This window comes from Trematomus bernacchii, unplaced genomic scaffold (genome assembly GCF_902827165.1).
Source record: "Trematomus bernacchii unplaced genomic scaffold, fTreBer1.1, whole genome shotgun sequence".
Taxonomy (NCBI): Eukaryota; Metazoa; Chordata; class Actinopteri; order Perciformes; family Nototheniidae; genus Trematomus; species Trematomus bernacchii.
This window is the reverse complement of record NW_022987714.1, coordinates 8,400,019-8,418,446: the sequence shown is the minus strand read 5'-3', so window position 1 is coordinate 8,418,446 and position 18,428 is coordinate 8,400,019. Positions and strand designations below refer to the sequence as shown.

Genomic DNA, 18,428 nt, shown 5'->3' with positions numbered 1-18,428 from the left:
TGTATGAACTGCACACAAAACAGTCTGATCAATGACGTGTCCAACAGCTTTTGGGAGGTGTTAGGAAAACATAACATTTGACATAGAATAATATTAACTCTAAAAATAGAAATGTGCGAGTGGCGGTTCAGTTGAATGGAAGCAAGAGTTAGTATGACGCCGTACCATTATTAGGAATACTACTTTTTATTTGATATCCAGTTTGGCATTAAACATTTCTGAAATATGTTTTAAAATGAGGTTTCTGCCTATGTGTTTAGAACTTAAGACTTGAGTAATAATGCACTTGTCAAGCATATATTTTTTATGCAAATAAAATACATCTAAAAACATAGTATCTATAAGAGTAAAATAAGCATTTTATGAAAAGATTGGCACAATCGGGTTTGAAAAAAGGCTTATTTTTTTATATAAGGCGGATGTTGCCTATAAGGGATTAAATGGAAGTCCACCAATAAGAGGGTCAGTGGTTCGATCCCCAGCTGTTGTCGACACACAAAACAGTCGGCATGTCAAAGTTTCCCTGGGCAAGGCACTAAGGCATGGCCAATAGTATTGAAGAGTAGATAAGTTACATTGGATAAAAGTGTTAGCTGAGTGTAATGTAATTCTATACAGTCGTGTTTTCTGATTGTGGATATATAGCCATTAGTACTGTATACCTTGAATCTTCACATAAAGAAATAAACTAATGCAAAATCTGAAAATACACTGCAAAATGATCAGTAATTATCAGAATCAGAATAATGAATTCTATATGAATCCCTTGTGATTGCCTCACTGCATTTGAGCAGCTTGAGAGCAGTATTTAATGATTGAGCACATTGTACTCTGAATGCATGCTAAATAAGTGGTAATTGTGCTCTCTTCAAAGTTTGTCAATGAAGACAGCTTGATGCAGTTTAACACTCTATGGGAAACTTTCGAAATGGCCGTCTTTATCTAAGTCTTTGTTTCCCTCATGAACAAAGACTTGAACATGTTCTCGCATCACGACCCCGGTGCCATGGAAACTTCACTTCCTCCTATGTGGCAGCAATGTACACTCGCATCCCACTGTCATGCCATTCACTCGCTCCTTTTTGTCTTCACACATACAGAGCAATCAGTAATTGAACACACCACATTCCTGCATATTTCTCTATACACATTTATTTTTGTCCATGACTTTACAAATCTTTTCAGCGACATCTTCAGTTAATTTTTCTTAAAACCTGCCTAAACTAGTACATTTGCTACTTCTCTTCAAAACAAATCAAAAGAGCAAAAGCAGGAAAAATACAAGAACAAGTCAGAAAAAAACAACAAAAGAACGTTGTATGTAATGCAGCCTTTTCATACTGAAACCGGTAAGAATTAGCAGTCATACAAGCAATAGCGATATGACACAATGAATAATACATTTCACCAATAAGAAGGTCAGTAGAAAAACTGCAGCATTTTGTTTACATGTGACAAATGTACAGAGACTGTCACACTGAGGCATGGGCAAGCACGCAAGCTTCATTCATCCCCCCCCCCCTCCCCTCGGAAGCACATAGACGATGCTGTCACAGCCCCTTTCTTATGAAGGAACCTTTACATTGCTATGGTTTACAGCACATGGGCCCCCCATTATCATATGTGCCATGCAGTTTAGCATCTAAAGCTAGGCCGCTATCACGGTTGAGTTTTAATCCTACATTCAAAAAATGATTCATGTATCCAGTTATTTATTTTGCTCTTTCTTTTTTTCCTCAATCAATGTACACACTGTGTATATAGTATGCATACAGTATATCATATTCATTCTACTTATCCTCAGGATAACATTAGGGACTTAATTTCATCATATTTCCAACCCAAAATAAATCATTCCATATTAACTGACTTCCATGGTGCATCCGTTGTACTGTTTGGATACTCGCTTGCAATATCCACTCCACTTTGACTATTGCAAAAATCAATTTACAATTGTTTACCTCTGAGGTATTGTTTTTCTATTTAAATAACTCTCAAAACATGACACAACCTTTATTTAAAAGGGATACAACGCCTCCTTTCTACCAAACAACAAAAAGCACTGGTGGCTATTGCTAAGGCAAAACATACACTTTATATACAGAGAACAAGAAAAAGGGAATAAAAGCTGCATAAATTAAGGTGGTGACATCCCCAGTCGTCTTGAAAATGGCAACAACAAAACAACTTTAGTCCACAGGCACGGCTGAAATATACACAGGGTTACAATAATAAGTACATAAATCAAAGAAATAAAACATTGCGGGTTGTTTTGCTCAAAATTATGTGTTTTCTATTTGCAGTATCTCAAACAAGAATAACCCACTCATTAACTATTTATTATTTCCCATTAAGGCTAAAAGGCCAGATAATTTAGGAATAACCAATTATAAAAACAAAGAGAAGAGTCTGTCAACAACTAGTTTTCCACAAATAAGACCCTCACCACCCCCTCCCTTTAAAACCCATCCCGTCATTAAACACAGAGACATGAGACACATTCACACACCCTGCATGATACCCCACAGTGAATGACGCTCCTAAACCGCCATTCAGTCCTCACTAATCTGGCATACCAGACACACAGAATGCTGCACATGAAAGTCACACCCAGTGTACTTCCGTTAGACCATATTTCTAAATATCAGACACCTTTACTCAGTGTCCATCCAGTGCTGGCCACCAAAGCAGTTTTCACCCCCAGTGTTTAGAGCCCCACCCCGCCCCCCCGTCCGACTCCACCCTCCCCATCCTCCCCGACTCTTCCCCGTCTGCTTCTACACTCTCTCACGCCAGCTGTTCTTTATCTGGCGACTCCTCTAGCTTGATGACGGTGAACTCCTCCGTGTTGCCGTTCTCCGTGATCTTCTCCTTATTCATCAGGGTCACCATCTCCTGCTCTCTCTCCTGGGCGTGCGAGCTGGATGCTGATGCTGCAGCACCGTTGCCCTCGCCGCCATCTTTGGACGTGATCATCAGGGTCTGCTGTTGGCCACACCAACTGCAAGAGAATAATCAGACGTTCATTTTTTATTGATTTTTGTTTTGCCCTTCCCCAGTCTGCAGCGAAATATGTGAAATATGTGAACATTGACTATTGATTGCTCTGCACAGTAAGACACAGTATTGTTTATATCCAAAACAAGTTACATGACAGCTCTATTAGTGTATGATAAAACAACGATTATCAAAGACATACCTCTTTCTTTTTACAACAGCTGCGCACACGAGAAGAATAGCAGCAACTGCAACAATCACTACAAGGATAACCAGCCAGTCTGCAGGGAGCAATAACAAGCCATGAGTCGAGTATTAAAGCTGAGTCAGTAACAAAACAGAAGTCAACTTGTCCAAAAATTGTCTTATTTGATTGAAATCCCTATGGACTTCAGGGTCTTAGAGGTATGGGAAATGTGATTCCTCACTTGATGAACCTCCGCCCTGCTCAGTAGGACCCAGCACCCGTCCTTTGCCATTAGGATTTGGTTGTTCTGGTGGAGCTGCAAGTCAATACAACAAAGTTAAACATTTAAATAATTCCAGATACAGTAAACCCACGGCCATTTGAAACACAGCAGCATCAACATAAAGAGTGCATTGGAAACTAAACACTGAATTCAACCTTCAAATTGATACCGAAGAGGACGTTTTTGAATTAAATTGCCTTTAATTGTGAATGCATGTTAATCTCTTTTTAAAGCTGCAGGCTTTGAGGCAAAACATAATGAAAGCTACATTATAAGTTGCTTTTCCTTAATGATTATTTACACATGATCGGTGTTAAAATCATTTTTTGTCTCAAATTCTAAATCATTTGATCAGCAAATTGAACTATATATATTTTAAGGCCCTCAACTTGCGGTGAATACAACTAAAAGGCTAAATCACTGCCGTCTCTTTTTAAATAAATCCATTCCACAACTCAATCTGACACAAGGGGGCGTTATGTGTTTTAAAGTTACTTCAGTCCTCCTAGAACTTGTTGCATACAGCATCCTGTAAGTACAGTTTTAATATTTAAAAGCTCAAGTATCTGCATTTTATATCATTTAATATTCAGATATATAAAGGGTAAACAAAAGGATATTTGTGCCAGTTATGGTTGATCTGTGCTTGTGCTTTTCTTACATTCTATTGTGACATCTTCTCCATCATGCCCCTCTTCAGTGGGAGCTTGTGTATACTTAGGCTCTCCAACAGGGGCCGTCGGAGTGTTCTTTCCCTCTCCAGATGGCATCATACCAGATCCAAGGTCGAACTCCACAGTTGTTTCTTCCACGGCGGGGCCCTCAGTCGCAGTCTCTGTCTCTTCTAGACTAATAGTGGAGTCTGACAGCGTTGTTTCAGACCCCTCAGTAAGAGCATCTTCCCCAGGGGCTGCTGTGGGGTCCCCACCCTCACTGCCAGAAGCATCCTCAGGTTTTGTAGTCGTCTCTTCCAGGCCTTCTGTTGTTGACTCCTGAGGCTCTGGTGTGGCTAATTGGAGAATAGAGATGGTTATAAATGGTTACAGTCACAGGTTACTTTTGATATGTTTTGTGAGAGCATTAACCCCTTCCGACATTCTCTGTGCAGTCTCACAATCTTAAGCACAGGTATCACATTAACAATATTACATCACAATATGTATACGGCTGAAGCAAATGAACTGAACAAAGTCTTGTCAGATCGTAGAGAAATCCATTACAGAAATGTCATGATGCAGGTGCTACATAAGTGTTAACTGCAAAATAAATCCTGCTTGATACATTTTCAACATCATGATATTTAACTCTTCTATTTTTAGATTTGAAACATTAAAACTATTGTGTTTTAGTAATGTTACTTGACAGTGCTCCTTATTCTTGTGAAAGCAGGAGTGTGTGCCTCTCTTAGAAGGGGACTGTGTTATTGTAAAAGTTGTCACATCTATGTAAATGTTTAACATATAACACACATTTTTTACCATGGATTCACAAATAATTTGTATTTAATTCCGAAATATATTAAACAGCATTAAGCAGTATTCAAAGCCGCAATGAGACCAATCAAAGTGTTACTGCTGTTAATATATGATATAGGTTGTGCAGTTTTCAAAAAAAGGTAGTTTTTGGTACAGTGAGCGCTGATGTTGGTTTTATCTATAAAGGTGGGATAAACTGGTTACTAGACCAAGGTTCAGTTTAGTTCAGTTTTTCAGTTTACTGTATACAAATCTTTAATATATATTGTAACAAAACAACACATGATGTAAACACAATAATGTGAGGCAAATCCTTACATCATACTAACCTTTTAATACAAATCGTTTTGTGCAGTTCTTCTCAGGCCCAACTAGCACATAGGGAAACAGGAAGTAGATGTTACCATAATGATCACGTAAATTGAAATGAACATTTTGTGTAATTTGTGTATCAGATTTAGACTGCAGTGATGCAGTGTCACTGATGTCCTGTGGATTAAGTCACCTGTTTCATCATAGCAGTAGGCATCATAAGGATCATCAACGTTTACATGTGTATTAATAATGAGGCCAGTCGACTTGTTTGCACAGTTTTCATGGGAATCCTGTCTGAGGATGGCAGTACTGATATTGCTGGTCCAGCCATTCCTAAATAGACACAACAATATTATTATTAAAACTCATATTTTGACACATATTTGATTTGTATCACAGTTTAGTGTGTTGCAGAATGTAATTTTTAAAATAAAATACAAAATGTCTCATACTAAAAACTGAATCACACATCACACTGCTCAGAAATGTAGAGAAGTAGAGAAGATCTTGAAGAACAGTTTACAGTAAGTGAAGTTTAGGGATGTCTACCACATGACAACAATTACGTATCCGTATTGAAACACTGAAACATCTTCTTCCTCTTTTCTGGTTTTCCTGATAAAATGCAATAGTGGAACCCCAAGTGTGTTAAAAGTCACATTGTGGGATTTAATCATGAAGTCTGATTATTAATAACATTTTCCCTCTGACATTTAATACCGAAAGTTCCAGAAGTTAAAACGTTGAAATGGCTAATTCTTGAGAATTTGGCGTTCATAAATGTTTCACAATAAATGTCCTGTATTTCCTTTTATAACATTTAAATAAAAAATATATATTTAATAATCTTTAAAAGGATTTAATCAAAAAAGACTTGTTGAAAACAAATAATAAAAAATACTTATTGAAGAAAGGCTTGTGGTTTCACCTGCATGTCTGCATGGAGTTTTCAAAGGCCTGCTGGACTTGTTCTTGACTGGCCAATACGCTCTGCAGCTGCTCACACACCATTTGAGCCATTTCAAAGGTCAGAGCGTGACGGCTCTCCCCCTCAGCCAGAAATACCCGTGCAAAGCTGCAGCCGCGGGAATTCACTGTTGGGACAGAGAAAGAAAGAAAATACAGACTCAGTGTCTTATATCTTATTCATTACTATGTGCACATAGGGTGAGGGAGTGTCATTGCTTATGTTCTGTTAAACTTATAATGTTAAGACTAAAATTATGTATAGGCAGTAACAGAGAACCGCAGATCGACTTTGAATTTGGCTACAACTATATTTGGATGAAACTGCAGGTCAGTCTAATAACTGAACAACATTTTTCTTTCATTTTGTTGTTAGGATTCCTCGCAAATAAATATAAAAAACTTTTTGTTCATATGTATGTGCAAACATCTACTGTAGATCCCCTTCAAAAATCCATATGTCCATTAAAAAAAAACAATGTTATGGTTGGAATTGGCAAGAAACTGTTTTCTGAGTTTAAACCCCGGGGGATTTTTTCTGATATGAGCAGATGATAATTTGCATTGAGAATGAAAGAGAGCGACACCACCTGGGAAGAGTCTTGCGAAATGGGATACATTTTAACTGTGACTTTGTCTCTATGGTGATCTCTCGATGACCTCATAGAAGAAAAGCTACTGAAGGTTTGTTAAAAAACAAAACATAAATACTATTGCAGACACAAACACCTGTTTGCTGCTTCTTTAAATGCACTGCCATGGTGACAGATGCACGGGAAGTGACAGATGTTTCATGCAAAGCCACACAACTAAATACCTTGTACAGGAAAAACATTTTGCAGAACTTGTAAAGTGCTGTTTTGTTTTGGCTGACTTTCATAAAGGAAAATTTAAATATATATCATCTGATAAACTGTTTTTTTGTTTTTCTCTTGGAGGACGAATACAAATACAAAGTAGATAACTTTTTTTCAACAGATTAGATATGGTAAAAAAAAGTCCCCACTATTTTTCCACTGGCTGTTATGAGTAAACAGAGCACTCGCAACAGCAGGAAGTCAAGCTTTCTGCTGTTAGTGGCAGTTGAACAACTAGAGTTAGTGCCAACACTTTGTCAGGGAGTTTCAGTTTACACACACACACACACGCACACGCACACGCACACGCACACGCACACGCACACGCACACACACACACACACACACACACACACACACACACACACACACACACACACACACACACACACACACACACACACACACACACACACACACACACACACACACACACACACACACACACACACACACACACACACACTGTCCCCTGAAAGTGAAGGGGTGAATAACAAGACGACGGTCCTGGCCTTGCAAACCTGCACATTGGGATCAAAGGCGGCTTACCGTCAGTGAGCTGAAAAGGGGACCGACATGAATCTGAGGCGCAACCATTAGTATGCAGAGGGAATGGCCATGGGTGTCTTTATAGAGTTGAGAAGCCATGCTATGCCAAGGCACTGTCTCTCCCAATGGCTCCATTGTCACCTAATAGAGTTGAAACCAAGGATACTGCATAGTCTCGGTGTACCAAGCCTGGGAGAAAGGGAACTTTAACACAGCGTCTTGCCAGAACCTCCAGCTGCTCCACAAGTAATAGACAAGCCTGACTCTCTATTGCCTCACCCCCTCCCTTTTCTTTTCATTTGTTTTCTCTCATTACCCTCTGTTTGTCTTTGCTACGGCAGCAATAAAGTCCAAATGACCCCCCACATGCAGGTGTGCAAACACACAGGCAGATCACAGATGCACTTGAACGTTGGCGGATAATTTCTCGACCTTTGTAGAGCCACGACACAGCATGGAGCCTGTATGCGGAGTATCTACATGTCGAAAATAATAACACACAATATCGGATTATTTATCCTACTGATCTTTTATCTGCATTTTTCTCTTTACTCAGAAACACCTTATTCAAAAATGTTCCCATAATGTCGTGCGGAATTCTGTGCTAGAACAGAGAGCGTGCTGTTTACGTCCCACTACTACTGTAACGTCCTTTTAGCCATAGTTCATAAGCTGGTTCAGAGAGAGCCCTTGTCGCCCGTCACTCCCACAATGCTCCAGTGTCCTGCATTATCACACTTGAGTGACGCTGCCCACTCAGCAGGTATGTCTTTCCCTCCACTGGTCACAACAAAGGGCAGCTGGGCCAGTGGGAGAGGTGAAACTTGAGATATGGGGGAAATATGTACACACACACACACACACACACACACACACACACACACACACACACACACACACACACACACACACACACACACACACACACACACACACACACACACACACACACACACACACACTCACAATATTTACCTGAAGGTCAAAAGGACTCTCCCTATCTGATTTTTTTCCTAATGTGCCATTTCCTCTCTCACCTACATCCCTTATAGAACCTTTCTGGAAGCAGCTTTCTTTCAAAAAGAACAGGCATGTGCACTTTTTCTCTATTTTATAAATGTTACCATTCAAGCTCTCCCTTAAGGAATAAGAAGGTTTAAATTAATCCAAATAGGTGATATGTGATAAGAAATATGACCAAGAACATCCTTTTCAAACATGTGAGGATATAGGGGACGTAAAAACATTCCTGTCACAGCAGAAGTTTGTCATTGGCTGTTCTTTTAGCATTTTAATATATATAGGTTGTTTAGGCACAGACTTATTCACTTTCTTGCTAAGAACTGGGAGGCATTTATGAAGCTATGACCATGTGTTATCATCTGTTTAGTCCATACACAGACATGTAGAAACAACACTTTGGAAAGTGCCAATTAGCTGTTTCGTTCTGTTTTCGATCATTATGCTTTGACTTGGAAGTCTTGATAAAATGGCCAGATTCCAGAGAGACTCAAGTTATTGGACAATCATAAGAGGCCTGTCATTAGAAGGGCTGATGCTATATTGCACTTAAGGACCATCCACTCCTGAAATGATTTTATCTTATTTAAGATTATTCTTTGCCCTCAGGGCGTCTTATCCCCTTAGGAGGACTAAGAGATGTCAAAATATTTCTCTATAGCAACAGGAGTCCTATTTATGGTAACCTATATAGCCTACACAGTGTCTTGTTTGCAGTACTGTGCAATAAGGGACCTCTTCCTCTTGTACCAACATGCCTTTTTTTGCTTAAACCTAAGTATAGATCCGATGTAATCTGCTGATATGCCTGATGATACAGTGACTATGGAAATCAGTCATGCAGAAAAGATGTGTGTACATTACAGAGCTCTTTCTGAGCAGTTTTCCCATGAACACAAATACTTTAGTGTATATGATAAGGTGAAGAACACAGGGTTAGAGAGGCTATGAGCATGAAACTCACATACATGTTTTAAAAAGTAATAAGGAGCTTTAACAGCACACAAAGAGATAGACAAAACATGAAATACAAGCACCCCTGCACAACTTAAGACCAGTTCAATCAATGTCAAAGGCTAGGGGTAAAGAAAAGAAAATTAAAAGAGCGGACAAGTTGTGCAGGATATTGGTGCCATTTGGGTGGTTGGTTTGTAGAGGAGGTGCGATGGTAGAGAAGGGAAACACGTGTCTAAGAGTCTCAGGTGGCAGGAGATGGTACTCACAAGCCCTCTTTGTCAGGGCCCAGTCCCAGCCAACAGGGCCCCTGACCACCCCTCACCTTGAAACATGACACTGGCGCATGCAGGAGGGGTCGTTACGCGCCAAGGAGGCAAATACGGCCATATTTGCAGGAAGTCCAGCGGTAAGGTGGGCCCGAGTGCATTTAAGTTGGTGTATGTGTGTGTGTGTATGTATGAGAAAGAGAGAGAGAGAGAGAGAGAGAGAGAGAGAGAGAGAGAGAGAGAGAGAGAGAGAGAGAGAGAGAGAGAGAGAGAGAGAGAGAGAGGAGAGAGAGAGAGGAGAGAGAGAAAAAGAGAGAGAGAGAGAGAGAAAAATACTAGAGGAAGTAGGACTCCGATAATGGTAGTAAGAGGATATCTGCAGTTGATCTCTTTATAGGAAACTCAAAAGATACAAGAACACTACGCACGCAATAAGATAACGTTAATGAGTGGTTTGGATATTGGAAAGCTCTGCATATGTTGTCATTCTGAGCATGAATTCAAATTGGAAAGTTCATCACAGATAGTACAACTCCACAGTCTAATGGACAACTTAATTATTTAAGTGCAAAGTATTAACATTTAAATCATACCAAATTGAGTTGTATTACACTAAAGCAGGGTCATAGTTTCAAATGAATTTCAACAGATGAAATACATTTATTTAATAACTTTGGGTGGGGGGAGGGGCAGGATTAATTTGAATACCACTTAGGGCATTTTCACTCCATTTACCAGTCAAAACTTATTTTGTTCTCAGGCAGAAGAATCCTATGTTGAATCCTACGTGTGTATGTGTGCTATTGGTGGGCAGACAGTCAGCATGGTCAAATCAGTTCCCTAACCATATAGCTGGACAGGCCACAAGTCCAAGAGTGCTGCTCTGGACAAAAAACCACAGGTTTAAGGTTCAAGTAACATCTTGACCAGGACGAGATGAAATCTCCACAGGACAGTTCTAGCCAGACACCAATTATTCTGGACACTCAGGCACAGTGATATACAAACAAATGCACACATAGAAAAGCTCACAACACATGTTGAAGCACAGGGAGGGGGGGTTGCCCCATCTCCTACCTCTTCCCACATACAGTGCATATACAAGCTGTTTAAGCAGCCTCTTATTTGCCTTTAAATACTGGTCAAATGTATGGCCAGATGCTGATGGTTCTTTGGCACAGAGCCAGAAGGAGTCTTTGTGAACAACCAACACCTCCTGGGAACAAGCCAGACGAACCCAGACCTGTTTGATTCAGCACCAACTTCACCTCCAGAGAAATATCGCTCCGAGCAACAAATCCAATCAAACCTTACACAGAAAGCACATGTGAGACAGAGAGGAAAGGGGGAGATATTGAGGGGGGCTAGAGCGATTACTGAACATCCTTTGTGTCAGAGAATAAAGCATTAAGCGTGGCGGCACAGCTAAAAAGGGGAACAAAATACCTCTCTATTTCTGCTCCTACCTGTTTGTGAAAGCTACACTTATTATCCTAAAGCATGATAAATAAGGTTCACTTCCCAGAGTGTAAATGTGTGTGAGACAGAGAGTGAGCAAGAGTCTCCTTTGTGTCTGTCAGGAGACTGCCAGACGCAAGCCTGTCTGTGCTGGTGTAGCACGCGCTCGCTTGCCGGCATCCACTCATCCACTCTACAAGCAGCAGCAGTAGAGCAAAGCCTGTCTTTTGTCATACTCAATTCCTCAACAGGCTCAAAAGGAGGAACACACATTACAATAAAGTCCCTTAATCGTAAATCAGAGAAATGCCAGCGGGGAAAATTTAGGCAGAATAAGGTAAATAAATAAAAGATAATAATCCCCAAACAAAGAGGTCTCCGCTAGTCAAAGGCACAGTCATCTCACCTTGAAGTTGTTCGGACCTGGAGGAGGCCAGTAATCCGAAGGTGACCCCCAAGAGAAGCGTCCACATCCTGGGAAAAAGTGTCTGGCGATGGCTGGGTGAATAACTGGAAGTAAAGGTGTGTAACTGTTCTCCTGTGGTCCTGTCTTCCCTCTGCCAGAAGTGAATGGTGGTGGTGTGTGTGTGTGTGTGTGAGTGTGTGTGTGTGAAAGAGAGAGAGAGAGAGAGAGATAGAGAGAGAGAGAGAGAGAGAGAGAGAGAGAGTGAATGACTGAGTGAAAGAGCAGTACAAAAAAAAAGGAAAGAGAAGCAGTCTGTCACTGTGGAGGGAGTTGCTGTGAGTGTCTAGTAGCTGCTGGAGCTGACTCAGACTTTGCCCCAACTTTTCTATTCTCTGCCCGAAAGAGACCAGTGGTACACACACAGAAGGGCACGAGTGGTTCATGTGAGCACACACCCATCTGCCTCTCCCTCACTCGCCCCACCTCCCCTCCCGCCCCACCTCACACAGTTTCCTCTACTGCTCTTTCTCTCCCGTCTTCACTTCTACATGTATTAATGGTAAAGAAGAAGGTGATCTCTCCCTCTGTCTGGCTGCTTATCCTCGTTTCCCTCATTCACCGTCTCCCACTCCAGCCCCCCTCCCCACCCCACTCCACCTCTTCCTCTTTTCATGTTCCTTACAGCAACAGTTTCTGAGAGCCCATCTGGTCTTTTGTTCAGTCCTCTCCATTTTCAATTCATCCGATTTTCTTGTCTCTCTTGTCTTTCTCCATTGCTGTATGTCTCAGTGTGATCCTGTACCACAGTTTAAAAGAGGTCACATCCATTTCAAAGTGAAACACCTCATCCTCCAAGTTTGTATTGATCCAAAACATTGATGAAAGCAAGTGCTAGACATACAGACATTTTGCACACTTCTCTCTGTCTAGCATCTATTTATTTTACCAAAAGAAAAAGCAAGCTTCACCGAGCTTTTTTCAAACATGTGTCTAGTATGTAGTTGGGATGACACACATGATGGTTCGTAAAATCGGTTCCAGTTATGCTTCAAGCTTAGGAGCCCAGTCAAAGATAACCATAGTCAATGCTATCTGCAATATCTCAACTTCCTTCCTTTTAACTCTCATCATGTGAAACATCTCTTCACCCTTAAACTCAGGGTTTAACATTTCACTTCACCAGGTGACAGATGGAGTCATCTCTGGTTTCAGGAATCTTCCCCCAACGTCAGCATATCTCATGTGATGTGTGCAATGTCTAAAATAAACTAGTTTGTAAAGAATGTGTGACTGCTGCTCTGTACATGTGTAACTTCCTTAACAACCACACATTACAATTGTATGTGATTGCTCAGCATGGCCATTGGCCAGTAATGTTGTTGTCATGGGGACAGCAAATGAGCAAACGGGACCTGTTATTTCAGGTGAACACAGTTATTATTCCACTCAACAGCTTATGGCAATTAAATGACTGAATTTCCAGCTCATTTAGCCTATCAGGATGGGACAAATTGGGAAATACAGGGTAATGGGTAAAACAAAAAATCATTAAAAGAGATTGTACTAGATATGCTTCTTTACCAGATACACGGCTGAAGTGTGAAACACAGGAAATGGAAATGTACCAGAGTGAGAGTCTACAGTCACTTTGGCACAGTAATATGCTAATATAGCTAAATACTAATGTCAAAATACAAACATGTTCCAAATGACAACCTTTCATGCTGATTTGAGGTGAACCATCTAATAGTTGTTGTGATTTGACTCAAAAGCAAACTTTTCAATTTCATGGTGGTGCTAATGAAAGAGTCAAGGGATCATATAGCCAAGGTTAAAAAAGGTGAGGCTTAATAACGAGTCTGCCAAAACAGAAAGCCATTTTTACTTGAGGTTTGAGGTTCAGCATCATAGAAAACAACTGTCCTCCGGCTACCCGATGGTGAAGAGTAGAATACCACTCTGAAATATCGTGTAGTTATTTTTTCCATCAAACCTGTTACTGAAACCTAAAATAGCTGTTGATGGACAACAGATAAAAAAAGGTTTCCTTCAACAGACTTTATTAACTATCATCACTTACTTTTGAATGCAACACCTGGAAACCTTTAATGTTCATACAGAAATAATACCAATAAACAATCTAATAGTTGTTGTGATATTTCAGTCCTGACCTAGGTGGTGGACCAATCAAGTGACCAACAGACGAACATCCCTAGAGCCAAGTCACCAGCATGATATACCCCTGAACACAAAGGCTAATAGTGACAAATGCAGGAAAAGGAACTAGTGGGATAATTGCGGAACAAAACTGATATACAAACAATGTACTTCACACAGATGATCAGGACTAAGCACTTGACTTCCCTTCTCAAACAGCTAATCTAGTTTGGGAATAAACTACTTTTGGATTGATAAAATAAGGACAAAAAAACATAGAGATCGGTTTTTGGGTAAACTCAAAGACTAAGATTTAAAACTGTCGTACTGACTTCTGGCTATGATTTCACGCACAGATTCAGATACATTTAACTTTTCTGACACCCAACCACCCATGGTTTCACACAAGTAATAAAGGTCATAAAGAGAAGAGAGTATCAGATAGATTCACACTTCCTAATCTACAAATACAAGTCACTTCCTGTTTTAGCTGTTGCCATAGTCAAACTTGTTTATAGTGCAAAACATGAAGAAACAAGCATCTGTAGTCTGAATATAGGAAACCCAATGAAGATTGTACCTACTGTATATTTGGGTTACAGTTTTTTTTTTTTCTTGTTAACCACATTAATTTCCCCCTGTGTTTGGCTATAATAATATAGTTTGCCTTCTCTTGCTTGTAATAGTAGTTTATCTATGATATGAAGACTAGTGTAAATATGTCTAAAGGAATATTGATTAAAGTCCACTCTGATAACATACCGTTTATAACAAACCAATTAAACAGTATAAGTGAAATTCTGGCTAGGATAGGATAATGAAAAAGAGTGTAAGAGCCAAAGAAGCAACTAAGGATGAAAAATGATTATTCAGCCTTCATTTAGTTTCCCTCTCAGAACAAGCTCTGTCCCAGTTTCTCTCTCTTGAGAAACAACATTGAGACAAACTGCAAATAATCCCTAAATGAATAGTTGGGTGAATGTGTAACATGAACTGTGATTGATAAATCTCTTTTCAAACAGCCAAACATACACACATGTAGGCAAGAATAAAAAAGGTGAATTACGGTCAACACTTGAGCAAGGAGGAATGCACAAACCTCTCGATCATTGTCAGTCGATAGAAGTAAATTCAACTTGGCCTCTGTTAGCATGAACATGACCTCATGTGGTCGGTCAGATGTTTCATTCATGTGTGAAATGGCTTTGATAGAACATGTAAAGAAAAACCCAAGATGATTAAAGCCTATCTGTAACCTAATAACTAATCATAAGGTGTCAGGGTTATTATGTGGCTATCTTTGCTGTTGCAACGGGACAAAAAAACAAAAACAGAAGGTGAACAGCTGTAAATTGGGCATGAATGAGGCCTAAATTAAACATCAGACTGCTGAGTCAACTAATACTCATCCAGCTCGGAACTCGGTTTTTCCATGATAGCTTTTCGGTGAGGACGCCCACATACGCTCTCTCCAGAAGCTCTTGTGGTTGGATATACTCGTGGTAATGGCTGACTAATGACTCCTCCTCAGCATTCCTGTTAGGTAACGTCCCTTTTTCCCTCAGACCAGCGCAGTCACTGGTTAGCGACTAGAAGAGTTTGCAAGATGTCCATATAAGTACAGAGCAGAGACATGAAATAAATCATTCACATCCAGTGAATATGAGTGTTTACACAGATGTGGTTTGATGCTTAAAACGACATAGTGTTTTAAATATCAGCTGAGGATAAAGACAAAATTAAGTTTCCACACATTTTTCTCTGATCAACCAAAGAAGAAAAAACATGTAAAATGTTTAGTATTTATCAGATCAATGTTTTTGACAGCTTCTTGATACTACTTCCTTTACAGTCAATCAGAAGAAGATCTATGTTTAGTCAAACACTGGGGTCTCTTGGGAGGTGTATGAGTTCGTCAGAAGGGGTGTGCACGTGTTGTGTATCTGTGGCCGATAGATGAGCTCTGCCTCACCCCCCAAATGTCGTCCCAGGCTGAATGAGCTGTCCTGGCGTCATGGTACCATGAGTGGACTGCTTCAAAAGGCCGGGCTTTGTACAACAAAAACAAACCAAGAGCCTAGCTTGTGTTTGGGTGCTCGGACAGCAGAGTGGGTGTGTTTAGTCAGTGAGTGTCACAAAGCACTGTATAGCCATCTGGGTCGGACTCTCAGTCAGCACAGTGAGGTTCAGCGTCAGTGATCTCATATGTTAAGTGTTTGCAGATGTAATCCGTTTCTGGGTTATTTACATGTGCTTCCTTTCAGAAAACTCAAACAGGATGCCTTATGTTGAGTGTGAAAAAAAAGGGATTTTTTTAAGACATGACAAACAGGTCTAAATGTAGTATATTTACACAGAAGGAGGAAGTGGAAGTGCATTATACAGGGAGCAAGGTCTGCCTCCCAGTTAAAAAAGGACTGAATAGAGCAGTGCTGGGAGCAGGGGAAAATGGGGAGACCAGAGGAAATCCTGTCAACAATGGTTGAACAAACTTGAGCGTGAGATAATGTGGATGAGATCAGGCCTCTCACCAACCCTGGTGATCATTCAGCCTGTTCACAGAGGGGAAATATGTGTCTGTGAGATCAAAAGGGACAGGGAGAGACCCCAGAGAGACAAATCAGACTAAAATAGGAAATATTTAGATGATACAATAATAGGGTTTCTTTGATAATTCATTAAGTGATCCTTGTTTTTCCTCCCCAACACTACCCTCCTTGAAAAGACAGACGTATAATAATTTGGGTAACACTTTATATTAAGGTACACAAATTCACCATCAACTAGTTGTTAATTAACATGCATATTAGCAGTATATTGGCTCTTTATTAGTCATTATAAAACACGTATTAATGCCTTATTCTACATGAACGTATTCTACAAGTAATAGGCCATTAGTTGAGAGTTTTTCCTCAATAACCCTCTAAATTAGTGCTTATTTATTGCAAGTAAGGAAGTTGTTTTGGTCTTAATATGCGCTGTTCAATATGGGCCTAATAAGGCAGTAGTACCACAAGAATAGTAATTCTCCCATAATAACCCTTAACAAATATGATCTATTCTTATGTAACAAGACACCCTGCTGAAAAAACCAGCATAGACCAGCTTAAGATGGTTGCTGGTGTTAGCTGGTGTTAGCTGGTGTTAGCTGGTGTTAGCTGGTGTTAGCTGGTGTTAGCTGGTGTTAGCTGGTGTTAGCTGGTGTTAGCTGGTGTTAGGCTGGTGTTAGCTGGTGTTAGGCTGGTGTTAGGCTGGTGTTAGGCTGGTGTTAGGCTGGTTTAGTTGGTTTACCAGGCTGGACAAGCTGGCCAGGCTGTTCTTGCTGGTTCAAGACCAGCCTGGTCAGCTAAACCAGCATAGCCCAGCATGGATGTCATGCTGGTCTATGCTGGTTTTAGCTGGTCTATGCTGGTGAAGCTGGTGAAGCTGGTCTATCAGCAGTCTTGCTAGCGAAACTGAAATAGACACAGACAGACAGAGAGGGCGGGACACGGGGGAACGGCGAGACGGCAGTGGTTGAAACAAAGCGGTATGTTTTGACTGGCACAAACGGTCGAGGAGTGAAGATCAGTTGAACGTTTCTGTGACTCCGCCCAGCGGCTGCTCTTCTGAGAGGCACCGCTCTGACAGCTCTGTCTACTGGGAAACGCGCTAAAAGTCCTTCTGGAGGTAAGCAACACTACACAATTTCACCAAGTCTGAGAGTAAAAGCTTTCTCGAAGGTTCGTTTTGCTTTCTTACAACGTTACGTTAATGTTAACTTAACCTTACGTTTGCTAGGAGGCTAGCTGTCTTAGCTAACAACAGTTAGCAGCTAACGTTTTCTGCAGTTTGTGTTTCCCCTGAAAAACGTGATGCAGCTATAAGTTGTAAGTTAACTTAACGTTATCTTACAAGTTGAGAGAGTTACGTTTTGTTTAAAATCGTCAATGTAATGCCATTAGAGGTGTTGTGTTGAACATGAAGTTAGCTAACTGTAGCTCTCCACCAAAGGTTAGCATGTTAAGCTGTACTTTCTGTGGCAGCTAGCTTAATACAAAGAGGGTTTTTGTGCTTCATTGTAAACTTTTCTTACAAATGTGTGTTAATCTAGCTGAAATTGTGGGGACAGTTTTTTTCTACTCAATGATACAGACCATTGTTGAGGAGATGCAAAACATACATATACTTTGAGTAATGTTACTTTGCTGCTAAAAAATGAAACATTATCAGATAAGGACATCACCAAAGTGTGTGAGTCTGTCAGGGGATTTGATCTGTTCTTTGCATGTCGTACACACTGCTCTGGTATGAATTAAAAATATAATTGTAAAATGTAAATCTCGCTCTTGTCATCGTTCAGGCTTTGCATTTGAACCCCTATGACTGGTTGCGGACTTGAAGGGAACGCCTTCCTGACATCCAGGAAAAAGGTGAGATTCTAATCTAATCTAATCTATTTCAATGCCAAAAGCAAGTTATTGTTTTTAACTTTTTTTAATATGATTTTTTGGGGAATTTCAGTTTTATTGGATAGTAGAGTTTGTTTACTGGAA

The 18,428-nt window shown here is 40.3% G+C and overlaps 1 protein-coding gene across 1 annotated transcript; it reads right to left on the bottom strand.

The window, feature by feature from the left end:
• Positions 1-1,132: 1,132 nt before the first annotated feature.
• On the bottom strand, positions 1,133-12,158 carry cd44b (CD44 molecule (Indian blood group) b). Its single transcript, XM_034141956.1, has 8 exons — positions 11,737-12,158; positions 6,186-6,351; positions 5,448-5,590; positions 5,272-5,313; positions 4,129-4,476; positions 3,426-3,500; positions 3,200-3,278; positions 1,133-3,001 (listed from the first exon to the last, which is right to left on the bottom strand). The coding sequence occupies exons 1-8, from the start codon at positions 11,801-11,803 to the stop codon at positions 2,788-2,790; spliced, it is 1,134 nt and encodes a 377-aa protein (XP_033997847.1). The 5' UTR covers positions 11,804-12,158; the 3' UTR covers positions 1,133-2,787.
• Between the last annotated feature and the right edge of the window lie 6,270 nt (positions 12,159-18,428).